Source organism: Mauremys mutica, chromosome 5 (genome assembly GCF_020497125.1).
Source record: "Mauremys mutica isolate MM-2020 ecotype Southern chromosome 5, ASM2049712v1, whole genome shotgun sequence".
NCBI classification, from domain to species: domain Eukaryota; kingdom Metazoa; phylum Chordata; order Testudines; family Geoemydidae; genus Mauremys; species Mauremys mutica.
The window spans coordinates 83,883,317-83,911,251 of NC_059076.1; the positions used below are offsets into that span (position 1 = coordinate 83,883,317).

Here is a 27,935-nt window from a genome sequence, read left to right on the forward strand (position 1 = left end):
CTATATAAATAAAGACTTGAAAACATGTAATTATAATATAGCAATCAGTGAGTCTCACTGGGGAGAAAGTATCCTATATTAGATACGGCTCAATGGTGTAGCCTATGGCTACTTTTGGGGCCTGTTGAGATGTCAGTTTCATAGAATCATAGAATTCAAGATCAGAAGGGACCATTATGATCATCTAGTCTGACCTCCTGCAAGATGCAGGCCACATAAGCCGATAAGTTTGTATTAGAAAGAATAGCTAAAAGTCCTATATGGACAAGGATTAAGAAGGATAGTCATGGTCTAGAGGTGTATACACTAACACTTCACTAGTGTAGGTGTAGATTTTTTTCTATAATTAGTTTCTATGAATAGGATATCCCAATACTGGAAGTTGATATGGTCTACAGTGTAAACTAAGTATCTACCATCCATACAAGTTTCCAACCCTCTACTGCTACCATCTAACAGTGCAATTTTTTTGAAAGTTGTTGCATTTCAGAGATACGGAAAAGGGCAAAGGAAAAAGATTTAAATGTAAAGGAAGCACACACCTTCAATTATTACCCCAGTACAGAATATTTTATTTAAATGTATTATATGACTTGTAAATAGAATGTATATGAAAAGAGGACACTATTTTTAAGCACAGGTATTTCAGAAATCTTATAACTTTGCTGACTCTGCAGATCTTTAATATTTGTAAGTAAAGGAAATTGACATTAACAATGATTTATTTTAACAAGTTGATTTTAGTTTGATTTGTATACCATCTAGAGCAGAGTTGAAGTAAGAAACGCAGGTGGATTATGTCAGTAAAGTGCCCAGTTCATGATGATTAAGCATTCTGTATAATGAAAAAAGGAAGATAATCTGTCTCTACAATGTGTAAGTAAAGTAAGGGTTGTGAACAAAATATCACTGTCAGCAAAATGTTCTTTGTTCTAATCAACAAAAAAATGCATAATTCTCATGATTTATAGAAAGCTGAAAAAAACAAAGAAATAAGTGGTTATCTACCTAGCTGCTAAGGATAAACATTGCCTACTATGTGAAACACATTATATAGCATTGGAAGCAGCTGGGATTTGCCTAAATGTGAAATGTTCTAAATTCTCCCATGATTAGCTGCCAATTCAAGGTCGGAAGCTACATCAGGATCCAGGAGGCATGCCTTTGAAAACAAACAGAATAGTGAGTTATATTTTACAGCCAAAACTGGAATCTAACCTAGTTTGTACATGTACATGTTTGAAAATGTAACAGACTATATAAACGCCAAATATTACCAAAATTGTTTGAGAATCAGTTTACTAAATACACTAAAACAAACTTTAACCTTAACCCTTTTTTCTAACTCTACTTAAAAGAACAAAACTGGTATGCTGTATGTAACCAGTACACTCAAGTTGAGGATTGTTTCAAAAACCTGGACAAAAGCTACTTCCCAAACAAGTTTTAGTATGGCTTATGCTGACACCTAAGCCATAGAAGTAAATCAGTTTGCCAGGCGGAGGTTTCCTGAATCCAGTTCATTTTCCGCTCAGCACTATGATCTATTCATATAACCTCTGTGATCCCTCTCTTCTCTCCTCTGCAAAACTTAGTGGGCCAAATGTGAACCTGGTTTATCTATGTTAAAGCACATATGGTAAAACAGGCAAATTGGGTTTTGATATGTTTCACTTTAAATGGGAGTAACTATACAATTAAATTACAAAATGGCTTCCAACCACAAAGCTAAAAGAAATAAATGATGCTGATCACTGTCCATAGGGGAATACATGGTGCCAAAAAACTGCCATTGGGATATAGGGCCTTTCACTTCTAGGTCACTGACTCACATCTGCTGTAAGCCACTAATGACTGAAAGTTGTTACTACCTGATGGCTCTTTAATGTGAAATGCGGTGAGGGAATGGATGCCCACCTTTTCATTTGGCACCCTTGTTGGCAATCTGATCAGAGATGGAATGGACTGAATATACAAGGAGACTGAAATACTTTTTCACTTGAACAGGTGTGAAACAATGAGGGTCAATGTGAGAAAGCTTGCACTGATCCTGCCCTGATGTACCTATTCTATGGAAAGATAGTTACCACGCTTTAAAACTGCTTGTCCAGCACTTTTCACTACATTTTTTAAAACTTCGGGGGGGTTTGTTTGGTTGTTTTAAGTGTAGCTGCTTTTCACAGAAGGAAATAACTGAAAGAATATTACTGCCTGTTCTGCAATCCCAATGACTTCAATGGGATCATCTGAGTAAGGAGCCACACCTGATGTTCATTTTGTTAGTAATTTAACTTCTGCATAGTTCCCACTTACTTGAGTTTTACAAAAGTGGACACTGCTGTCCTGTTCCTGGCCTGAAATTTGATTTTGCCGTCTAATGCAATCAGATTCTAAACCAATGGATTGTGTCTTCCTGTGTGTTTGTACAGTGCCTATCTAGAGCACAATCAGGTTCCCATCCTGTGACACTATTGCAATACTAATATAGTCATCTAATGAATAACATCCACATAATAAATCCATTAAAAAAATGTTCTTCACACAAATTTTTTAAAAGGGGCATTTGTTTTATTTAGGACCCATAGTGTGCTCTCCGTGCAGCAACACTTGGCTAATCAACACTAGCCCCAGAGCTGAGATTATATCAGTGACAGCACAGATAAGTAAAAAAAGTAGTCGTGATCTTCTCAAGTATAAATAGAGAATGCTGGGATTTAAACTAGGGCTGTCGATTAATTGCAGCTAACTCACACAATTAACTCAAAAAAATTAATCGTGATTAATCATAGTTTTAATTGCACTGTTAAACCATAGAATACTAATTGAAATTTATTAACTATTTTGATGTTTTTCTACATTTTCATATATATTGTATTCTGTGTTGTAATTGAAATCCAAGTGTATATTATTTTTATTATAAATATTTGCACTGTAAAAATGATAAACAGAAGAAACAGTATTTTTCAATTCACCTCCTACAAGTACTGTAGTGCATTCTCTTTGTCATGAAAGTGCAACTTACAAATGTAGATTTTGCTGTTACATAACTGCACTCAAAAACAAAACTGTGTAAAACTTTGGAGCCTACAAATCCACTCAGTCCTGCTTCTTATTCTGCCAATTGCTAAGACAAACAAGTTTGTTTACACTGACAAGAGATACTGCTGCCTGCTTCTTGTTTACAGTGTCACCAGAAAGTGAGAACAGGCATTCACATGACACTTTTGTAGCCAGCGTTGCAAGGTATTTACATGCCAGATATGCTAAACATTCGTATGCCCCTCCATGCTTCAGCCACCATTCCAGAGGATATGCTTCCATGCTGATGATGCTCGTTAAAAAAATAATGCGTCAATTAAATTTGTGACTGTACTCCTTGGGGGGAGAACTGTATTTCCCCTGCTGTTTTACCCTCATTCTGTCATATATTTCATGTTATAGCAGTCTCGGACGATGACCCAGCACGTGTTGTTCATTTTAAGAACACTTTCACTGCAGATTTGACAAAACGCAAAGAAGGTACCTATGTGAGATTTCTAAAAATAGCTACAGCACTCAACCCAATGTTTGAGAATCTGAAGTGCCTTCCAAAATCTGAGAGGGATGAGGTGTGGAGCTTGCTTTCAGAAGTCTTAAAAGAGCAACACTCCGATTCGGAAACTACAGAACACAAACCACCAAAAAAGAAAATCAGCCTTCTGCTGGTGGCATCTGACTCAGATCATGAAAACGAACATGCATCGGTCTGCACTGCTTTAGATTATCGAGCAGAACCTGTCATCAGCATGGACACATGTCCCTTGGAATGGTAGCTGAAGCATGAAGGCACATATGAATCTTTAGCGCATCTGACACATAAATATCTTGCAACGCTGGCTACCACAGTGCCATGAGAACACTTGTTCTCACTTTCAGGTTACATTGTAAACAAGAAGCGGACAGTATTATCTCCTGCAAATGTAAACAAACTTGTTTATCTGAGCGATTGGCAGAACAAGAAGTAAGACTGAGTGGACTTGCAGGCTCTACAATTTTACCTTGTTTGATTTTTGAATGCAGTTTATTTGGTACATAATTCTACATTTGTAAAGTATCAGAGGGGTAGCTGTGTTACTCTGTATCCACAAAAACAAAGAGGAGTCTGGTGGCACCTTAAAGACTAACAGATTTATTTGGGCATAAGCTTTTGTGGGTAAAAAAACAAAAAACAAAAAACACTTCTTCAGATGCAAAGAAGTGGTTTTTTACCCACAAAAGCTTATGCCCAAATAAATCTGTTAGTCTTTAAGGTGCCACTGGACTTCTCTACCTTTGTAAGTTCAACTTTCATGATAAAGAGATTGCACAACAGTACTTGTATTAGGTAAATTGAAAAATATTTTGTTTTTTACAGTGCAAATACTTGTAATAAAAAAATAAAATGAGCACTGTACACTTTGTATTCTGTGTTGTAATTGAAATCAATATATTTGAAAATGTAGAAAACTACATTTAAATATTTTGGATTTCTGTTATTAACAGTGTGATTAAGCATGATTTTTTTTTAATTGCTTGACAGCCCTAATTTAAAGGCATCAAGGTTTTGCAAATAAGCAAAGAAATGAGTTCTGCTTTTGAGTTTGAGGCAAGTATAAACAATGTAGTAACGAAATCAGTGCTATTTATCACTTTAACCATCTTGGGAAAATTGTCATGAAAGATTACCAGCCCAGGCACAGGTTCTACTCACCTGCCTTTGTTGTGGTGATTATAATATGAAATTTTACTTGCCTGTCAAAATATATTACTTGCCTTAGGTGAGTAGAACCTTGAGAGGCTGTTTTGAATAGTATGAGAGGATTTACTTCAGTATTTTTTTTTAAATATAGAATATTTTTATGTGATAAATGTAGATAGTAAATGTTGTTGGAGCATTTAATGAAACCATATAGCAAGTTTAAAAACTTAAATTCAAATGATCACTTATCTTATACTACATGAGTTAATTTGTAGGGCCACCCCATGCTTACCCTAGAATAATAATTTTTAGCTGCAGCTTGATCTTGTTGTATGCCTAGGCCAAGCTGGAGACATCTAGCCAAGTAGAAAGTAGCCATAGCAACCCCTTTGGCTATGTATACAGGAAGGCAATCGGTTATCTTTGCTAATATATCAATGTTATCGTTTTCTGCAATCCTGTTGTAAAATTTACAATATAAGGTTAGAGGTGAGCATTTCAAGCTTTGAGAGAAATCAGCTATATGAACCATAAAGAGACAGCGTCAAAACATGCGCTTTGTGCCCAACTTCAGTTAAGTTGGGAATTCTGTTGATAATGGTATGAACTTAAAGCCTTTCTAGCAAAACAGGTTTTAAATGTACATACAGACTTGAGCAGTGAACATGATTCTCCTGTTTTGAGTAACTTGATTCATATAAGAATTAGTGAGCAAATACACTCTCACTTCGGTCATTTTCACCACAACTGCACTAATTATAACAAAAGTGTTTCACACAAATTGTTTGTTTCTACCAAACTGTTAACAGTTTAGTGGAAATTAAAGTAAAACTTGAGTGAATGGCCAAGCTTTACAGTTTTAAAAAAAGTATCATTCCAAATCATAAATGTGGATTTACCAATACCTTGTTATCTGAAGATCTAGGGCAACCTCTGAAAACTTCAGATAAAGAGGACTTTGGATACTTAAGACCATCACCTTCTGGAGTTCCCCAACAGACATTACTAACCTTTAATGAACTGGAATTCAGTTAGTCATGGTTTTCTAGTACACTCAAAGGGATTTTGAGTTTTCTTCAAGTTAACTTTTTTAAAGCCTCAAATTTGATACAGCACTTCTTAAATAGTAGTGCCTGATATATATATATATATATATATATATAAATAAATAAATCCTATCAGTGCATGTATCTACCTGCTGCCTTCTCAATATCAGCGTTGCTGTTACTGTTAAACACACTCTTGAAGAGTCTGGGGAAGAGCGTGCACATACGGTCCCCAAACCATGTATGAGAGTGATGTCATGCTAATACATTCACCACTTAAAATATATATTAAAAAAAAAAGAGTACTACTTCTGTCTACTCAGCAAGGATTCTGCTTTTTCTTGCACTGTAAAATATTAGCAGTGTCAAACTGTTGCAGGGAAAATACAAAATCCTGAATTCCAGCCTCGGTAGGAAAATGCAGAAGCTTTATTCAGTTTTATTTTAAACTATGAAAGTGCAATAAAGTTAAGCCTATAGACATACCATATGAATCACTATCAGTGAATCTGATTCTGTTTAATCCTCAACAAATCCTTGCCTGCTAACTAAATCATATGCATGCATCTGCAGTAATGTTCTTCCACCTAATTGTGATCACCTTTAGCAAATGACAGCTAAAACAAGGAGATATGGCGACTCATTAAAAATTAAACTAGTATCAAGAAAGAATTTGGTTCTTGCAGCTTATATTTAATGTCCTCTGATAAGAAAAACAAGGGAATGTACTTTTGCCCTCCCTTTCAAAATATAATAGCCTACCAATGCAAATAATAGCCAGTAACCTTAATCAGCATGCACAGACAAAGGACTTGGTGATTGGCACAGTCTAGTGAGTGTTTTGTTAAAGGAGATACCATGGTGATGAGCACAGTTTAAAGAAAGCTATATAGAACAGGAAGACAATTCTTCAAGGCTATAGTATACTCATGGCCAACCCCAACTCCAAACATAAGGCGTGAGCCTGAGGGCAAGTCTACACGACAGCCCAAGTCAATATAACTTACGGCGCTCAGGGGTGTTAAAAAGCCCCCTCACCCCCCAAGTAATGCAAGTTTTGTGCTGTCCACACCGGCACTATGTCGGTAGGAGATGCTCTCACCAGGGTGGAGTAATTATGCCAATGGGAGAGCGCTCTCCTGTTGGCATAGCACGTCTTCACCAGACGTGCTACAGTGGCGCAGTTGCCTTGGTGCAACTGTCCCGAAGTAGTGCTGTAGTGTAGACTTGCCCTGAGATGTGACTGAAAATAAGTGGATAACACAGAGCTCTCTTTTATGTTGGTGGGAGTGATGTAAGACTGCAAAGGGGAAATTTGTCATGATCTGATTAAATAAATGTCCCAGATTTGTATGGCAATTAGGGCATATTGACTTGGAGGTTACAAAAGTAGTGTATCTGTTTATATAAAGTGCAGCAAATTGGTGTACAAAAGGTACATGGGAAAGCACAGGGACAGGAGCAAAGAAGATGCTGATGCCTGACGTGACAACTATTTGCACTGCTGGCAGACTTCTGGCCCTAGAACATCTACTGTTCCAGTGAGATGGGATTGCTTTGAGCACAATGACAATATATTTTCCTTCAGAAGTTATTTATGGCTATAACCTATTACGGCTTCTTTGTGAAAAGATGACTACAGCTAACAAGGTGCACCCTTTCATTGTCAGAATAGCCTGCTGGACCGCAGTGGTTAAAGGACAAACTCCAACTGATTGATATGGCCAGTGGATGGCTATCATTCTATCTACACTGCATGTGAAAGAATGGGAGCCTAGGCTCAAGACCAGCATGATTTTTGGGGATTCAGTGGTGAATAAAATAGAAGGTTGTTTGGCTAACATCTCAATTTCTGGACTGTCAGAAGTTGAACCTGAAATCCAAATCTTGAAATACTGCCACTCCTAGTTCTATGTAATTTTCCTTGGCAGCATCCCTTTGTTCTTCACTCCTTAGATGCTTTACAGCAGCATCATAAATAGATGCATTTTTTTACCACCTGAAGGATGAATTTTGTATATAGCTTGTAGAGTCACTTTGCTTGTCTCTTTTTCCTTTAGAAACTTAATGATCTGACTGATGGGTTAAATCTGTAATGGTAAGGCTTTGCTAGCAAACGTTATATTTGGGGGGTTTATAATGGGACATTTGGTTACGTAGAAATTGTAAAACTGAGGCCAACATAATTCTCTCCAGTGTGTTCTGGATTTCACACACTGTGTAAACAAAACAGAAATCAGTCAACTTGGCCCTCAGCTCAACCAGAATGTATTCTTGAACCTAAACCATCATGGCAGGGCAAATTCTTCGATTGCACCTTATCCGGTTTGCACAGAGAAGCAAAGTGGTATTTCTGAATTGAGAACACATTATAATGGTGTACTGTAAAGTACTACCACATGAAATCTTAGAAGTGCCAGATGGATCAGCAGTGGGATCCACAGAAACTCTTAGATTTTCCTGGGGAAAAGGAGACAGTAAAATGCTGCCTATTAAAAAAAAAAGTGAGGAGATTGAGGGGAAGTGGAATAGACCTGCTGGCTAGTAAAACAGCAGAATGGTGGATATAGATAACTTAGCCACCCCTAAAGAAACCTGATTGAGGAAGACCAGAAGGCCATGGGGGGTGGTGTCGTCTTTCCCTGTTCCCAGAAGAAATCCCTAAAGTATTGGAAATATTGGGATCCATGCGCTGTTGACAAGTAAATGGATGGCTATCTGGGCAGTGGTTGGAACTCTGTTAGGGAGAGAGGAGGGCCATTTTAATATTCAGACAGGTTTTTGGCCAGCTGGAAACTGGAAGTGGAGAGCAGCACTTCTCTTTTTCTGGATGGAAATAAGAGTCAAACCCTTATGTAAACACTTCAGAAACTCAAAAGAAAGTTCACTTTGGATTTGGAGGGACTTTTTATTCAAGTCATTGATTTGTCTGTCTCTATGTATGAAGCCACTTCCAGTTTCTATGTATTTTGGTAAAGATGGAGGATGGCTGCAGGCTATGAGAAATGACTGATTAAATCACAGAGACAGGCCTCTCTTCTTTGTTGTTCTGCTCATCCACTGCATGAAGATTTGGCAGCACTGAGACAAGATACAGAGTTGATAGAGACTGGATATTTTTTACATTACATCCTATATCATTTTACATTATTTTCTACGGGTCACACACACGGTATAAGCTCCTGTCTCATCCTTTGTGTACCTGAGTTAAAATGTACTCAAATGAACTTGGAGAAATGCTAATACTTTTCAATGTACACCTGTTTTGATATTTCAATCTCAATTTCTTCTCCAGTGATTATTTCTGCTTCCCTGTGATCAAGGAGGACAGAGTTGAACTGAATAATAGAAGGCTTCATAATCATTAGGGTCTTAATTTTGGCTAAGTTCTGTCATTCACTTTTTAAAGATTAAGTATGGCAGTTAAATCTGATACATCTCTGGTAGGGGAATACATGCTTGATTAGCATGAGTCTGAACTTGATCTAAAATAATTTTTATCTTTAACTTCAATGATTTTATATCAAGAATTCTAATAAATTTAACTAATATTAATTCACCTTCTGGCAAATGCAGCAGCTTTTGTGTAAAATTTTCTTTTGTAGTAATACTCCACAAGATGGCCTTGAGCATAGATATTTCCACGTTCTGCTGCTTCCTTCAGGCACTCCAAAGCAGCCTTTGTATTTTGACGTATGCCTTGTCCATAGAGATACATAACACCAAGTATACCCTGTGACTCCAGACTTCCATTGCCACAAGCTTCTGAATGCCAGAAAAATGCCTATAGAACAGGCACAAAGTTCTTGTCATTTTTGAAATATTTACATAACCCTTTGCTTCTAGTAAAAATAAACATTCCCTAATCTAGACTACAGCCTAACTGTCTAGCATACAGTCTGTTTTCTTTAAAGCTCTTTTATCTAGCAGCTGGAGAGAGGTGTCTGCATAGTAATAAATTCAGAGCCACTCCAAGACTTACATTCATTTCCTTTACTCATGCTCTCCTGTGCCGCGCCACTACCATTGGTTGTTTCTTAAACATAGTGAGAACCATAAATCTTAATCCCACTTTATAATGCTGATTCTTGAGTTTCAGATCTGATGCTCCCACCTCCTGCTAATTGTTTCAGTAAAAAAAATCCTGATTACCAATGCAGGGCCGGCTCCAGGCACCAGCTAAGGAAGCAGGTGCGTGGGGTGGCCAATAGAAAGGGGCATCACTCTGTTCCTGATCGGGGTGGCACATTCGGGTCTTGGGCGGCAATTCAGCGGCGGGTCCCTCATTGCCTCTCCTCCTCTTTGAGCTGCCGCCGAAGTGCCGCTGAGGAGGAAGAGAGGGAGTGAAGGACCCGCCGCCGAATTGCTGCAGAAGACTGAAGCGGACCGATTCAGCTGCCGCCGAAGTGCCGCCGATCGGTTCCACCACCCCCCCCCCCCCCCCCCCCCCCCCGCCACTTGGGGCAGCAAAAAAGCTGAAGCCGACCCTGACCAATGTCAAGGGATTCAAATAAGAAATTTTCTTTCTGTATATATGCCAGTTTGGGGCTAAATAGGTGAAAAAGTCTAGAAATAATAGAGCATATATTGTTATAAATAAGTCTCTTTCTGGAATGCTTCACAGATTCAGAATGAATCTGAGCATTGAATCATGATATGGAAAAGGCAGAAATTGGCATTACCTTTTTCAGATCTTTTGGATTTGATGTAGAATAAAACATTCCCAGGGTACTTTGAGCCTTTACACTTGCCTTTGGATTCCCATGGTCTGCAGCTATAATCCACAGCCTAAAAAAATAGGGAGGAAATATAAATAACATTACAAAATGGTATTTTATAAATCATGGAGAAATTATGAGATTAAATTACCTTTCAGCTTCTTTATCTGAATGCTTAACACCACATCCTTCAAAATAAGATCTGCCAAGATTGTATGCAGCAGCATATTTTAAATGTCTTGCTTTAGGAGAGTTAGAGTTGATGATTATTTTCATGTACTCCACTCCTTTTTCCTTTGAGAGAAACAGATTTTAATCATAATTGCAAAAGGTAAAAAGGACAAACATTAAAATTCCAGGTAACGTAAGTTACATATTACACACAAAGAACTTTTCAGTTCCAAAACTCTCTAAATATTAAAAGGTATGGATGTGATCAGTTAAGGTAGTGTAAAGAGTCCTATTCTTACATTTTAAATACTTTCATTTCTAAAAAAGCAAAAACTAATTTTCATTATGCTTTATTTTTGTGAAAAAGTTGAACTACTTGTCTAAAAATTGATATCATGTGGGATGTCAGTCTGATAAGGATGACACATCATAAATCCTTCGTCTAGCTTTCATTGTGCCAACTGTGGACCATCATTCAAGATCAGTTTGCCACCTACAATGGTTTAACAATACTACAATTATTTTATGAAATTAAAGCCATTCCTTATAAAATGAGAGCACTGAACAAAACTGGATTTACGCTGTTGTGCCAAGATTTGTAGCAAACAACACTACACTCTCATGGGATAAGAGGGAAGGTCCTCTCAGGGATCGGTAGCTGGTTAAAAGATACGATACAAAGGGTAGGAATACATTGTCAGTTTTCAGAATGGAGAGAAGTAAATAGTAGTGTCCCCCAGGGGTCTGTACTGGGACCAGTGCTATTCAACATACTCATAAAGAATCTGGAAAAAGGGGCAAAGAGTGAGGTAGCAAAATTTGCAGATGATACAAACTTCTCAAGACAGTTAAGTCCAAAGCAGACTGCAAAGAGCTACAAGGGGATCTCACAAAACTGGGTGACTGGGCAACAAAATGGCAGATGAAATTCAATGTTGATAAATACAAAGTAATGCACATTGGAAAACATAATCCCAATTATGCGTATAAACTGCTGGGGTCTAAATTAGCTGTTACCTCTCAAAAAAGAGATCTTGGAGTCATTGTGGATAGTTCTCTGAAAACATCCACTCAATGTGCAGTGACAGTCAAAAAAGCTAACAATGTTGGGAATCATTACGAAAGGGATAAATAATAAGACATGGTATGCCCACATCTTGAATACTGCATGCAGATGTGGTCACTGCATCTCAAAAAGATATATTGGAATTGGAAAAGGTACAGAAAAGGGCAACAAAAATGATTAGGGGTATGGAATGACTTCCATATGAGGAGAGATTAATAAAATGGGACTTTTCAGCTTGGAAAAGAGATGACTAAGGGAGGATATGATAAGAGGTCTATAAAATCATGACTTGTGTGAAGAAAGTAAATAAGGAAGTGTTATTTACTCCCTTAATAACACAAGAGCTAGGGGTCACCAAATGAAATTAATAGGCAGCAGGTTTAAAACAAACAAAAGGAAGTTCTTCACACAACGCAGAGTCAACCTGTGGAACTCTTTGCCAGAGGATGTTGTGAAGGCCAAGCCTATAACCGGGTTCAAAAAAGAACTAGATAAATTCATAGAGGATAGGTCCAGCAATGGCTATAAGCCACGATAGGCAGGGATGGTGTCCCTAGTGTGATTAACTCAGGACAGACAGTTGCAAGGGGGGGGGGGTAGGAGTCAGTCCCAGAGGGTTAAAAGGCCCTCCTCCTTATCAACTGAGAGACAACTACAGGTCAATCAGGTTCAGCTGAGAAAGGGTTACCAAGGTAGGAAATTAGAATCAGCTGAGGGGGAGCTACCTGAAGGTAATTAGGACCAGGTGATTCCAACTTGGGGCTGCCTGAGACCTTTTAAAACCCCTTCCTGGGAGGAAGCAGAAAGAGAGAAGGAGCCTGACTGCCAGGAGTAGCAAGCCTTCCCAGGAGGAGCAGCAGTAGTACACTCTCCCACAAGGCAGGAAAAAATTACTTTAAATAAGGCTGGTGGGAAGACAGGGAACAGACTTCCCCTGAGTCCTAAGGGGGACTGCAATTACCCAAGCCTGTCTCCCCAGGGCTAAAAACAGCAGAGGCTGGGGAGACTGAGAAGGTACTTTGCCACACTAGCCTCTCTTTGCCAGAAGCTAGGAATGGGCAATGGGGGATGGATCGCTAGATGATTACCTGTTCTGTTCATTCCCTCTGTGGCACCTGGTGTTGACCACTTTTGGAAGACAGGATACTGGGCTAGATGGACCTTTGGTCTGACCCAGTATGGCCATTTTTATGTTCTTATGGTCACTCTCCTGAATTCCTTGGCTAGATGTAGTAGGCCCCACTTCTGTTTCACTTTCTAGGCATCAGAGGTTTGGGCCCATCTTTTGCCAGCAAAGAATGTTACACTCTTAAAATCTGTAATGGCTGCTACATCTGAATACTGTAATATTAATCAATACCTATACACTTCTGTACCTATAGTATATCTAATCAAGCTAAGCATTTATATAAAGATCAGCCCCCAATATAGGCATTTGCATCAACAATACCAGCTTAATAGATACTTGTGGGGCTGGATGGCTTAGGAGACTGGTAACAGGATAATGGAGCTTTTCATATAAGTTACCTATTCAAATGGAAAAATTACTGCTCTCTTATGGTGTTTCATGCCTCTGAAATGAATTTGGTGGTCACAATCTGTATTATAAAACTGAATCTCCACAACTGGTACACTTCTTAACTTTCATAAAAGAAGCTATGCACTGACTAGAGAAGAAGACTGAGCTACTCTTTTGCCCCCCCCCTCCCCCCCGAAGTTGGTGCCTCCAGGAAATGGTTGAGGCATACTGGCAGGATAATGTATGGAAATTATGCTTCACTGCCCCTCAACCTGAACCTGTGCTGTGGTTTAATGGAGGACTCCCAGAGTTCTTAAACTGGCACATTTCTCATGTGCTAAATTCTCTTACAACACACTTCTGCATAAGAAAAACAAATAATTATTACAAAATTTAAAATGATAAAAGGACTTGTACTTGCATTAGATTTAGGACAATTTTTAATGTATTAAATGTTCCATTTTTTAAAATAACTTTTCTTTAACATGCTGTTCCTTAAATCACAAAGTACAGTTAATGGAAGTACATGATTTGGTATAAGTATATAATATCAAAATGTAACTATAGTGTCCTCAATAACAATCTCTGAGAGCAATGTTGAAAAAAATATGTCAAGGTACACTGGAAAAGAACAGCTGAGTCAGGGCCAGCTGTCAGCAGCTGCACAGTACATCATCCTAAGCATTCAGTTAGTGGGCAGTCGAGAAATGCTAGTATTGCAAGGATTTAATAGTAGATACCACATGTAAGTATTAAAAAGGTGTATACAAATAATCCTCTGTTAAAAGGAAGGCCAGCCATTCACTACTCATATTACCAAGTATAAACAGCCAAAGAAAGCCAGCCCTAAGCTTTACTCCAAAGTATACCATAATGGCTCTAACTCAGGCAAAACACTAAAAAAATAGAAACCTGAGAAAAAGCAACATTGCTCTAATCTCACTAAGCAATAAAGGTAGTAGCATCCTTTCCTCTCTGTTAACTGGCAGTTTCCTCTACCCTTCTCTCTCAGCACCTCCACTGCCAGCCATATTTTCCCTGCCCTCCATTCTCATCTCCACCCTTCCCTTCCTCCTCTTCCCATTCTTTTCTTTCCCCGTATCCCTGTCCCTTCATGTCTATGCCCCTCAATAACCAATCCCTTTCTTCTCCTACTCCATGATCCTAGCAACTCATTCCTCCCATTGTCTCCTTTTGCTTCTATACTACACATAAAGCAAAATCAAGCTAATGTGGAATGAACAAACATTTTCAAACCATCACTCCGGTTGGCTATTGCATTCCTTAATGTTGTTTCCATTTAGATTGTAAACCCCATGGGGCTGTACTTTTATTGTAACTAGTACAACACAATACTGATTCCATTAAGAGCCTCTGGGTGCTAATGGATCTGGGCCTTCATATCTTCAAGGACGATATTATAAATGTGCTAAACTAGGAAACTGCCAAGAGTTCTGCAGTGATAATAGCTGCAGAAAAATTGTCAATTTTATCTTTAGGTGTTATAAATATATCTGTTGACAATATGAAAGCCATAAATTTAAGCCATCTTTTCTAGCTCACTGAAGGAAAAGAACAAAACAAGAAACATGCATTTTTTAAGTGACAAAGTAAGTAAAGTGGTTGCAATAGCAGTAGGACATATTTGTTTACTTAAATGCCACTAGAATTGACAGTTTTATTCTCATGGAAGAACACTTCTCAGGATTATTATGAAAGAGGATTAAAAAATAAGATGCTTCAATTTTAGTATGAAGCAAATATCAAAATGAAGATGTAGAGAGAAAAGCATTTTCAGTTTCACTTAGCAAAAGTAATATTTATTGTATCTGATACATCTCTAAGATGTGCCTTGTTGTTTGTCAAATTATATCAATAGCCTAATTAATAAACCCAATCATCAGAAAATATAGGATCAGAGATGTAATTCTCTCCCTAATATATTATGGCCTGGTCTACACTAATAAGGTAAGTCTATCTTAATTACATAACTTGTCAATGTAGCTTAGATCGACTTAAAGCAATGTCTATATGTCGACAGGAGACGTTCTCCAGTCGATGTAGCTTCTGTCTCTTGGGGAGGCAGAGTACTGAAGTCAATGGCAGAGTCTTCACTAGATCTGCTAAATCGATGCCTTCTGCATCAAGCCCAGCAGTGTTGATTTAGCTGGTAGTGAAGACAAGCCCTAAGACCCCAGTCCTTGTGAGTAACTTTATGCCTTTTAGTAGTCTAGCTGAAGTCAGTGGGACTATTCATAAGCATAAAGTTACAAGTGTGGCTAAGGATTTGTAGCATCTGGTCCAGAGACTTCAACATTGCAGTGTATTAGGCCAAATCCCACTGTGTAAATAAAGCAAATAAGATTCCTTTATGTGGCACCTTAAAGCACATATTAATAGAAAGATGACAATTCAGAGGCTGGACAGGACCATATTTGACACTGAATGGTAAGAATCCAATGGAACTTTTACAGTTTAATGGACCATTTTCTGGTCTATGCCTAAATATCTCTGCATGAAGCTAGTTGCAGGACTCAGGGCCTTAAAGAACAGACGTTACTTCTCTTGTTGACTTGGTCTTGAATATGTAATTTAACCAATGAATAAATTAAATAGTAATTTTTACAGTTTTTGTGGTGCAACCCTTGACTGAAGCTATTAGAAAGAGGGGAGTCATGAAGAGGACTCTCACCTTTCCACAGCCATACACTGTCTTGTAACACATTCCCAGAACCACATAAGTGTTAGTGATGTGTTAATGGCACTGTTCTCTGATCAAGAGTATAAAAAGGTCTTGGGACACATCACTGGCAGAGAATTAGCAATGGAGTTATGTTACATTTACTTTATTGCTTTACCTAATATACTGTTTTTCTGTCAGTCAAAAATCAAATGTAATCTTTTGGTTGTACAATTTAACAATATCCCTGCCCTCTAGTGCTAGAAGGGAGATTTTCTGTAGAATTATTATCATTATTTATTTGTATTCCCACAGTGCCTCAGAGCCCCAGTCATGAACCAGGACCCCACTGTGTTAGGCGCTACAAATACATGTGGTTTGTAAATTCTTCAAATTATGTCTTTTCTGTAACAGATTTTTTTTTAAAGAAAATTTGTCTTGTGGCTTGAAACCTTAGAAATTGTTTCTTGACTTTTATTTTTACTGGGTTTAATTTCTGTTTTAAATGTAACTTGAACATTACTATATATTATTTGCTTTCAACATAGAGTGAACCCCTTGTGCTTTCCAAACGACGACATAATTCTTTGCCATTGAGGACAGAGACTAATATATTGAGTTGCAAATGTATTAAAACAATACTGTTCAAGGGAAAATATTTTATGAGGAAATTTTTAACCTGGACCATTACACCTACTCATTAATGGGCCTCTGCCTGAGCACACAAAGCTCTGCCTGCATGGAACAAATTGCAGGATTGGGACCTCACTTTGAATATGTTGAACTGATTGTTTTAATTTTTTAAGGTCTATTAAATATGGAAAGTTTTATATAAGGGTCTATCTAGTAAGGTTAGAAGAAAAACTAAATATACAGCTGGATAATGACTTACTGGGTCTTCTTTGGTCCCCAATCCATCATAATACATTACACCCAGCTGATACAGAGCTTGAAAATCCGTCTCCTTAATTTTTTCAAATTGTGCAAGTGCTTCATCATACCACCCCTGAATGAGACAGTGAGCAATGAAGTAGTACATTATAGTGTATATAACAAATGAACTCTTTAGTCTAATTTATTTTTAAACTAGAGTATTTGCTCAGTGAACATGAGAAAAATCATATAGTAGTAGAAAGGAACAAAAAAGTATTTTTATATGGTTAAAAAAGTCACTCTGAATACACTTAGTAATTGGGACAGGTAAGGTCAACTTCAGAAAATAATGAATCCGAAGGAAACACCTAGGACTTCCAACCAAGTTTTGTTACTGTATATGGGTATGTATACACACAAAAAATTAGCATAGCATATGTATCAGTTTACCACACTGCACGTCACCCTAAAAATGCCACTATTTGTAATCCAAGGAGCTAGTGCCACAGCAGAAACAGGAAAAATATGTAGATATTTTCAGATACTCTTATTTCTTCCTAATTAATCTTCCAATTTAACTGTCTATCCTTATTCCACAAAGCACATAAACATACTTAATTTTAAGAATGCACTTAAATCATATTAATTTTTAAATAATTGATTTCAGTGGGACCTAAGCACATGTTCAAAGTTAAGCAGTTGCTTATGTGCTTTGCTGAACAGAGATAAAAATGCTTTGCTAAATTGGGGCCCACAACTCTGATCTCACGCCAAGACTTCACTACCACAAATGTGTGGTTTTTTTGGTTTTTTTGTTTTTTTTACAGAAAGATGATAAATGAGTGGTAGGAGTCTACACTGTGAAGTTGTTGACAAAACTTTTGTCTTTCATAGGTACTTAAAAAAGCCCCCCACCCCCAAGACACAAGTTTTGCCAACACAAGTGGCAGTGTGAACGCGGATGAAACTAACGCCGCTTGCAGGGCTGGAAGTATTTTGTTGGCAAAAATGTCGACAAAGTACCGACAAAGAGTGTTTACACATGCTGACTTCTAGCGACAAAGCTGTGTCAACACAGCCTTGTCGCTAAAAGCTGTGTGGTGTAGACACTCCCTTTAGTGGAGATAAGGTACTTGTAACGTTTACCTTTTACTGAGAGGTAGCTAGGTGAGTTCCTCACCATACACGCTCCTCATGCCTGTATCTGACCTCCCTTTTTGCCTCTAGTAAACCTGAAGTTCCTAAACTCCACTATATTTTCACAGCAGGATAGCTAATGCATGTTACTTATCCAACATTAAAAATACACCTTTGTCAATAAAGAGACAGAAGTCTGTTTTTGGTTTTCTTAAGAGTTCAGGGGGCAAACTTTACAATATTTGTTACTTCAGTAACTCAGGAAGAAAACTGTTCTTAAATACTAAAAACAATGACAGTAGAATCCTGTTAATTGAGGACTCTGATATCCTGATTTAAAGGTGCCAATTTTTTTAATTTAAAAGAAATTGGAAAAGACAATGAAATAAAATACTACACTAAATAAAAACTATAGTTACTGTATTTCCTCATTTTTATTTTACATTATTTGGCAACAACAGTTTAGAATTTAACAGCTTCTTAACATGTGGTTAAACAGCCTTCAGCTGGCTCAATGCCTTTGGCTAATTCTGTCCTAATTAACTATTAGTTATTACCATTAGCCTAAATCAGGTCCCTTGGGAGATGTCTCAAAGCAGCCATCCTAAGTGATTATACCCCTTTTAAAAATAAACAAAAAACAATTGGGAAATAGCAATAGCCTTTTACACCTACCTGGTATATGAATCAGAAAAACTAGAGCTGCAAGATGCAAGCCTCTTAAATCACTCTTTTATAGGTTCAAGGAGCTGGATCAATGGAAAACTGTGCAACAACATACAAAACTATATAGATTTAAAAAACTCCTTAAAACCTTTACTATCCTAAACTACACTATAAACCCCAACAACCTACATGCGGGTGGTGGGTATAAAAGACCAGGTCAGGCTAAGCGTCCTCTGATCCAGGCTGTGGACCTGCCTATGTTCTGCCCTGAGGCTCCGCGGCCCCGTCCCTCTTGACCCTAAAGCTGGCAGGGGCTCACTCAGCTCCAGTCAGCAGCCTGGAGCTCGGGCCCACCGGTGGCCCGGGGTAACACTGGGGCCAGCCAACTGCTGGGGCCGGCGACTTGGCCTGGTGCTGGTGCCAGCCCAGTGCTAGTGGCTCAGCCTGGTACTGGGGCCGGCCTGGTGCTGTGGAGGCTGGCAGCTCGGGCTGGCACTTGGGGGGCCCAGAGTCACAAAGATACTAAGGTACTTAAACCTCAGACTTAGGTGCCTGGGTCCTAGTTTCAGCTCCACTGCAATCCACAGAACTCCTGATGAATGCTGTAGGTGCCTAAGCTCAGTTGCTGCCTACGTTTTCAGGGTACAAGTTCCCTAGGCGCCTATGTTTCTGCCTCTGTGCATGCACGCTACTGCCTCACTCCATGCAGCTGGACACCTGTCACTAAAGCCACAGAGTGATTCACAAACTGGGGGAAGTTCAAGAGAGGCATTTAGCCACTTAAGTTGTGTGAGGGGTGCAATTCGGTAGGCATGCTGAGGTTACCTACCAGACCAGGTCCCATTCAAAACTGGCCAAAGGAGGAAATGATAGTTGTGCCTACATTGTTACCTTTAGCCCAGTGATTAGAGCAGTCACCTGGAATGTGGGAGACCCAGGTTCAATTCCCCCACCCCCTTTCTATCAGAAGGGAAGAAAGGATTTGAACAGGGTTTTCTCACCTCTCAGGCAAGTGCTCTGACCACTGAGATGATGTGGGGCTCCCTCAGTCTCTCCTGTTGATGCTGTTGCACTGTGGATAAATAATTAAAGAGTTATTGGAGCAGGGTCTCCCATCTCCCAGGTGTGTGCCCTACACCAGTCTACAGTCATTGTCTCTGGCCCAATGATAACTTAAGTATTTCTCCATAGTAGAACTGGGAGATGGGAGGGGAGGAGGAGAGGAGAGAGTGAAGCCAGTGAGGGCCAGTGGTCAAGGCGTCCACCTGGGAGACCCAGGGTCAAATCACTCATTATTTATCCACAGTCTAACAAGTGGGATGGAGGGAACTGCCCCTCCCCAATTAGAATATCCCATAGCTCAGTGGTTAAAACACTCTCTTGAGAAGAAACCCTTGATCAAATCCTAAAAAAAAACCCTCTCCCCAGCAGAGAGGGGGGAATTGAACCTGAGCCTCCTACATCCCAGGTGAGTGCTCTAAGCATTGGGCTAAAAGTAATAAGGTGTGAACCAGCTCCTCTTCCTCCAGCCATTTTTTGTGAAATGAGGCAAGTGCCTAACTCAGTGGGTCCCAAACTTATTCTGCCGCTTGTACAGGGAAACCCCTGGCGGGCTGGGCCAGTTTGTTTACCTGCTGCGTCCGCAGGTTCGGCCAATCGCGGCTCCCACTGGCCACAGTTCACCACTCCAGGCCAATGGGAGCTGCTAGAAGTGGCAGCCAGTATGTCCCTCGGCCCACACCACTTCCAGCAGCTCCCATTGGCCTGGAGCAGTGAACCGCGGCCAGTGGGAGCTGCGATCGGCCGGATCTGCAGACGCGGCAAATAAACAAACCGGCCTGGCCCACCAGGGGCTTTCCCTGCACAAGCAGTGGAACAAGTTTGGGAACCACTGACCTAACTCATTCCCACAAGAAAAACTTTAGGCGCCTAAACTGCCTGACTCCAGGAGCTGGTTTCCATTCATGGACTGCTAAGCAGAGATAGGTGCTTCCTTATAGCCTGGACTTGGGTGCCACTCTCCAAGGCGGGGACTAAGCACACACTCCTCTCACTGGCATCTCGCACTACTTAGTTTAGGTGGCTTCCCACCTAGCATGCTGGTTTTTCGTGGATTGCATTCTAAGGTGCCCATCTCTTCCCCCTTCATTGTACAGGGAGCTAAGGCACCTAACTTGACTTTTAAAATCACAGTGTTGCTCCTGTGATTTTTCTAGGTACCAGGATGCTCAGCATTGCAACACCTAAGTCCCTTTATAATCCCACCCCTGATTGGAAGCAGGCTGCAGGTACAGAGACAGAAACCATCCTCCGCTCTTCAACTGACCATAGAAAGAGAGGAACTAAGGCGAATGCAGAGCCATATCCCTTTATATAACCTTACACTGGACACTGAGTGTTACAAAACAGCACTCGCATGGCTCTCAACAGGTATAGCTTTAAAAGAGATTTCTGAATTTTGCAGCAGCAAGAGGTGCCAGAGCAGTCAATGACATTACGCAGAGACCACCTCAAAGATGTGAGTATTAGCATGTGTCTAGATATGAAGATCTGGTTAAGACTACACTTCAATACACAACATGGATATCTAAGCTCCAGTTAGCCAAGGAACAGTCTGATATTACACTAGATGGGTCCAATCTTACTCCCACTGAAGTCAATAAGTGTTTTGCCACTCACTTCAGTGAGTACAGGACTAGCCCCAATAATTCTGCTTTCTATGCAGTCAGCAGGACTTCTGGCAATGACTACAGTCAGAAGCACTAAACCCAATTTCTCAGATTTGAGAATATATGAAATAATGTATCTGTAACTTTATCCTTCTCCCTCCCTGCCTCTCTGAGTCTCATTCTTTCTCATGGAATCATGCTTCCCACTGTTGCTCCATAATTCTTGTTTGATTCGGGTTTTTTTATTTTTTACTTATTTCACTTTGTATGTATCTTCGTTTGTAACATTTTCTAGTGTTACTTCTTATTGCATGTGGAAATTGTACTGAAAAGTGTCAGTTTTATAAAATGTTCTAAAAAGTAAATAGTAAAGTACAACCTCTTCAAAGTACAGCTGCCCTTGTAGAAAATATGCCAGAGGATCTCCATCTATGATCCTCTTCGCCAACAGCTCCTCTGCCCTTGCAAACAAAGCGGTATGGCTATAGTTTCCTGCTAAAAACAGATATATATTTGTCTAATCACAACAAACAGAATAATATTGTAAGTACACTATCACACTGAAGTTGTAATAGTTCTCTTTTTAACCCTGACAGTCATCATTAGGAAGTTCCCTTTTTGTTGTATGCTCCATAGACTCAGCTAAAACAGATCAGTATTTTATTCTGGAGGAAAAAAATCTACAATAAAGATAATTAAATCTTTATGAAACAGTTTACTTTGCCATAAAAATGCTATATATATTTGTATGATGAAAACCTGAACTCAGTTGGTGGAAAACCAGAATACAAATAACAAGTTCCCTTATACAAAGATTATCCACACTGGAAACATTAATTGCTAATGTTTAGAACAGTTTAAGATCTAAGCTAAACAACAGAAAATATCAACGGATTTAAAGATGATGAAAACTCCTTTCAAAACTGGCAGCCAAATCAGGGAATATCACTTTAAGCCCCGATCTTGCAATCTGGTGTCTGGGCTCCACACAGGCACAATGGTCCACCTACTTACAATGACTTGCAGGAGCTGGGCCTTACAGGAAGGAGAGACATTGGGAAACACTGCCCTAGCATATGAAACAAACTTGGGATGCTGCTTGTTTAGTGGAAGCCTCTGGCGGACCAGGCCGGTTTGTTTATCTGTCACATCCGCAGGTTCGGCCGATCGCAGCTCTCACTGGCCACGGTTCGCCACTCCAGGCCAATTGGAGCTGCTGGAAGCGACGGCCAATACGTCCCTCGGCCTGCACCACTTCCCGCAGGCCCCATTGGCCTGGAGCAGTGAACTGCAGCCAGTGGGAGCCTCAATCGGCCGGACCAGCGGACGTGGCAGGTAAATAAACCGGCCCAGCCCGCCAGGGGCTTTCCCTGCACAAGCGGTGTCCCAAGTTTGGGAAACACTGTGCTAGGGCATGGGCTACCTAAGTGGCTGACCTGATTTAGATGCCTAACTACAGGAGAGAGTCTGCAGCTGGGTAACCCAAGCAAAGGGAAGTGGCCCACTAGCCAGGTGCACCAGGTCAGCTGCATATGTGCCTATGACCCCTTCTCAGCATTTCTTTCCTGGCTAACTTATGTGACTCCCCACGCAGCTGGCTGGCTTTTGAAAACCGCTTCCTTAGGGAACTCTTTCAATATATTTTATGGGGTGCCTAGCTCAAGGCTGAAAATTCCACTGGGACACAGCATAGGGGGATAAGTGTTGCAATGCCTAAGTATCACTGAGGATCTGAGCCAAAGTCACTTTGAAAATGAGACTCAAGCACCAGATTTTCAAAGGTATTTATATGCTTAAACATACGGATATGCACCTACTGGGCTTTTAAGGGTCTAACAAGTTATGCACTTAATTCCTGTTGATTTAAATAGGACTTAAGTGTCCACCTTCTTAGGCACTTTAGGAAATCACACTAGGTGCCTATCTGTATCTTCATGAGCCTAAATACCTAAATTAATGAGCCTAAATTAAGTTATTTAGCTGCTTTTGAAATTTTTTCCCTAGGTATGCCACTGACTTGCTATATGACCTTGGGTAAGTCATTTCATTTCTGTGAAGTCTATGTCTAATATGGGAGTGATGATAACACCAAGGTTATTTTGAGACTGCACTTAAAAAGCATTTCGAATTTGTCAGATGAAAAGGGCAATATAAGTGCAAAAATATTTTTATTAATAAAATCTCAGCCACAATACTCTTATTAGTGCCTTTTAGGATTATTTTCCAACTGAGTAAGATTCTTTTCTGATGATAGTAACATTTTGTGAACAAGCTGAACTTTTAATCAATTACATTTCACTTTACTAATTATAATGGTGAAATCTCTTTTTCTGACTTAACAGAAAATGGAAGAATCAGTAGACTCAGAGAACAGGAAGGGAACAACAAAGAATGAGAGGCAGCAAGAACAATCCAACTAGCAAAGGGAAAAAGAGGAGCTAAGTTAATGTGCTTAAAAATGGGAAGAAGAGGGACCACATCAAACTGGAGCAGGAAAAGTGAGGGGAAAAAAAAGAAATATGAAGACCGGACAATGAAAAAAATGGCTCTATTTCCCTTGAATATTCTGCCCCATTTATCTATTTCCAGAACCTTCATATTTTCTGCAAACATTTAAAGTAAAAATGGGGAACAAACTCACACCAACATTGCCAAGCTAAAAGTCTTCAAGAACTGTCAGGCCTGCTTAAGTTTATTAGATTGGCTTAAAAATAATGAGACTTTAAAAAGCAATACACTTTGTGTTCTTTTTATTTTATATATTGGTTCTGATTCTTAAGGCAACACTCAATTCAAGATACCATGCTTTCCCCTGCAATCATGAGGTCTATACATTTTTTTTTTCTTTCAAATGAAGGCTGAAACTCTCCACTCCAGATTGAGGGGTTGAGGTAAAAAAAAAGAAACAGTAAATTTTGCAGACTGGTAGCACATTTTTTAAAAGGAAAAAGGTAAAAATTAACAAAAACCTAAAAAATTACATTTAAAAACTCTCTTTGAAAAGAACATTATTTATGTTGCTAAGTTAGGAAATGCCAAGTTTATAGCTGTCATGTAGTTTGCTGCTTGTGTGTATGAATTAAGTGACAGTAGTTAATTACTTAATTGCACAATATTTTTTCCAGCAGACCCCACCTCACTGAGTGCATGGGCCAGTGGTGGGCAACATGCGGCCTACACGCAGCCCATCAGGGTAATTTGCTGGCAGGCTGCCCACCACTGGAATACACACACATGAAGTACAAGAAAGGTTACGCAGGAAACAATAAACTGGCATTTCCTAACTTTGGAGTGCTTGACTTTGCAACCTACATAATGTTCCTTTACTGTCGTGTATTTGTATGTATTATATTAGTCGCCAACAAACCGGTGATCGCTATCGACTGGTCAATCCTGGGGACTCTCCCAGTTGAGCGCAATCTACGGCGGTATAGCGGGGCTGCTGCTAAGGTAGGTTCCCTGCCTGCCAGTGCCCCACGCCGCTCCCTGAAGCAGCCAGCATGCCCCTGCAGCCCTGGGGGGAAGGGCAGGGGTCTCTCCGTGCAGCTCCCATTGGCTGGGAATGGGGAACTGTGGCCAATGGGAGCTTTGGGGGAGGTGTCTGCAGTGAGAGGCAGCATGCAGAGCCACGTGCCCTCTGACCCCGCTCCCAGCAGATGCAGAGGCACATTGGCCCCTTCCGGGAGCGGCGTGGGACCAGGGCAGGCAGGGAGCCTGCCTCAGCCTCACTCTGCCACTGCCTGGGAGCCGTCCATGGCAAATGCTGCCCGGCAGGAGGCTGTACCCCAACCCCCAGCCCTGAGTCCCCTCCCGGAGCCAGCACCCCATACCTCCTCCTGCACCCCAACCCCCTGCTCCAGCCCTGACCCCCCTCCCAGAGTCAGCACCCCACACCCCCTCTTACACCCAAACACCTTCTGAGATTTTGCACCCCATACCTCCTCCTGCACCCAAACACCCTCCCAGAGCTTGCATCCATCACCCCCTCCTGCACCACAATCCCCTGCCCCAGGCTCAGCCCAGAGCCTCCTCCCACACTGTGAACCCCTTGGCCCCATCCCAGAGCCCGCACCCCCTCCCGAACCCAACCCCCTGCTCCAGCCCGGTGGAAGTGAGGGTGGGGGAGAGCGAGCGATGGAGAGAGGGAGGATGGAGTGAGTGGGGCGGGACTTTGGGGAATGGGCAGGACCTCGGGGAAGGGGTGGGGTAGATCCTGGGTTGCCCTTAAATTCAAAAAGTGATCTTGGGCGTAAAAAAGTTGAAGCCCACTGTACTATACAGAGAGCGACTTTGTGCTTTAGTGAATATTGCCACTGATTTCTGTTTCACTTCAGTCAACATTAATCTGGTCAATGTTAATCTCTATTGACAATAAAGTCTCATGCTCCTCAACACTGTAGGTGATGAAATCAAGGTTAATCAAGTATCTGAGCCATATGATGCTTTAGTGAAAATGCTACTACACCAACAGGAGAGCTTCTCCCATCAGTTTAGTTAATTCAAATCCCCCAAACCTGATCTACCCTACAGAGTTAGGTTGATGTAAGGCAGTTTACGTTGACCTAACTCTGTAAGCGTCTACAGTACAGTGTTGCTCACGCCGATATAAGTCACCCACCTACACCAACCTAATAACTCCACCTCCACAAGAGGTGTAGCGCTTAGGAGGCTGTAGTTAAGACAATGCAATGTCTGTGTAGATAGACACTGTTGCTTACATCACCAGTTCCTGCCTTTGAACTGTCAGCCCTGCCGCCTTGGGGCTGACTGCTGGACAGGGGTGTAGCTATGGGTGGCTTCGTTCCACCCACTTAGCATCCAGGCCCACCCCCTCAGCCCTGGCTCTGCTCTGGCCCCAGCACTAGCCCCACGTAGACCTGGAGGATGCCTCACACATATCCAGCCTGAATGGAGTGGGGAAGGGGGAACAGCAGCGGCACAGCAGCCGAGTGTCTGATGATCACGGTTCACACGTTGCAGCTGGAAGAGGCTGGCTGGCTGGCCTGCCCAGCACTGGCAATCATCAAAAAATGTAGGCCTGCTGCCTCGGGGAGACGGGCCTGGCGTGGGGCAGTGTAACGGGGTCTGGTGCTGGAAGCCGTGCACACAGGAGAGCAGCGATTCCTCCCAGAGCTAGGTGCATGCACGGGGCCCTGGGGGAACCTGGCCAGAGTACCCATCACCCCCTGCAAGGCCAGCTGGACTGGAGAGGGTGGTTGGAGGCAGCCCCCCCCCCCAATCCTTCCTGCCTCCCCTCCCCCATCATTGCCCCCACCCAAAGTTGGGGCCCACCCAAATGTCCCATGCTAGCTACGCCACTGCCACTGGAGCCCCGCCACTCCAGGGCTGTAGGCTTCAGGAATCATCCCAGGGTGGCGGGACTCTGGCAGTCAACCCGGCGCCTGACTGATAGCTCAGGATGTCAACCCCCCACAATGTCCTATTTAAGTCAGTGCAAGCACTCCTGATGAGGATGCACTCCACTGGCAGAAGGATAGTGTGGACATGAACAGCCAATTTAATTACTGCATTGGCTGTAGGTCGACTTAATTTAAGCTGACAATTTTATAGTGTAGACAAGCCACATGAGCTATGTCCACGGGAGAAGCTGTCCTGTTAACATACTGCTGTCTACAAGGGTACATCCACACTACCCACTGGATCGGCGGGTAGCGATCGATCCCCAACGCGCTCCCCATCGACTCCAGAACTCCACCAGAGTGAGAGGCGGATGCAGAGTCAACGGGGGAGCCGCGACTGTCGATCCTGCGCCGTGAGGACGGGAGGTAAGTCGAAATAAGATACGTCGACTTCAGCTACGGTATTCTCATAGCTGAAGTTGCGTATCTTATATCGACCCCCCCCCCCACAGTGTAGACCTGCCCCAAGGCAGGGAGGCAGAAGGTCGGTATAACTATGTTGCTATGGGGTGGATTTTAGTTATCCTGATATAGAGCTCGAGTGTAGACCTTGTGTAAGAGCCACCAGCAAGTCACTGGGGGACTGAGGATCGGACTCCAGGAGTCCTGTCTCCTGGACCTTTGTGCCCAGCTGTGGGATGGCTGGACCCTGGTAAACACGCTGCCACTGAGTGGCGCCTGGGCATATATCTGCTGGGCTAGGGCGCTAGTGCAAAGCGGCGGCCGCGGGGCACTGACTGGAGGAGCAGCTCCCAGCACGAATGGGGGGTGCGGGTCTTTACCTATCTCCGCCCCTTGCTGCTTGTTCAGCTCGGAGTCGCTGAAGGCCCTGGAGATGGTCTGCAGGACAGGCTCGGGGCTGCGCCTCTGGGGCAGCGCCTCGCTGCTCAGCTTCATCTCGCCCTCAGCAGCTGCGCCGCCTCCCCTGCAACATAAAACGGGCACCACCGGTAACGCTGCCCCCCTCTCCCGCGGCTCGCTGCGCAGCCTGCAGGGCCGCCCCCCGCACGTCCCGGCACCGCAGCGAAGGTGCCGGGCTGTCCCGCGGCCGAGGACCGCGCTGCGCGCTAGGGCCCCTCGGAGCCCGGCCGGCACCCCCAGGCGGGGCCCGTCTCGGAGCCTGCGGGGTGTCGCGCGCGGCCGCCCGTGTGTGACTCACTGTGTCCGCCGCGGGAGCCCATCGCGGCCGCCGCCCGCCGGCTCCCCTCGCGCCTCCCAGTGACTCCGGCCGCTTCCCGTTGCCAGGTAACGAT

At 41.9% G+C, this 27,935-nt stretch overlaps 1 protein-coding gene across 9 annotated transcripts; it reads right to left on the reverse strand.

Annotated features, from left to right (window-relative positions):
- Window positions 1–554: 554 nt before the first annotated feature.
- On the reverse strand, window positions 555–27,921 carry LOC123370979 (LRP2 binding protein). 9 transcript variants are annotated; one of them, XM_045017985.1, is made up of 9 exons: window positions 27,842–27,921; window positions 27,465–27,607; window positions 21,642–21,754; window positions 16,810–16,923; window positions 10,633–10,775; window positions 10,446–10,551; window positions 9,324–9,547; window positions 5,010–5,175; window positions 556–1,162 (listed from the first exon to the last, which is right to left on the reverse strand). In XM_045017985.1, exons 2-9 carry the CDS (start codon window positions 27,577–27,579, stop codon window positions 1,097–1,099), a joined length of 1,047 nt encoding a protein of 348 aa, XP_044873920.1. In that variant the 5' UTR covers window positions 27,580–27,607; window positions 27,842–27,921; the 3' UTR covers window positions 556–1,096. The 9 variants fall into 9 exon arrangements, with proteins under 9 accessions (XP_044873924.1, XP_044873920.1, XP_044873919.1 ...); XM_045017984.1 differs by having other exon boundaries at window positions 557–1,162; window positions 21,642–21,757; XM_045017991.1 differs by lacking the exons at window positions 27,465–27,607; window positions 27,842–27,921 and adding exons at window positions 18,603–18,692; window positions 19,595–19,665 and having other exon boundaries at window positions 557–1,162; window positions 21,642–21,756.
- Window positions 27,922–27,935: the final 14 nt, after the last annotated feature.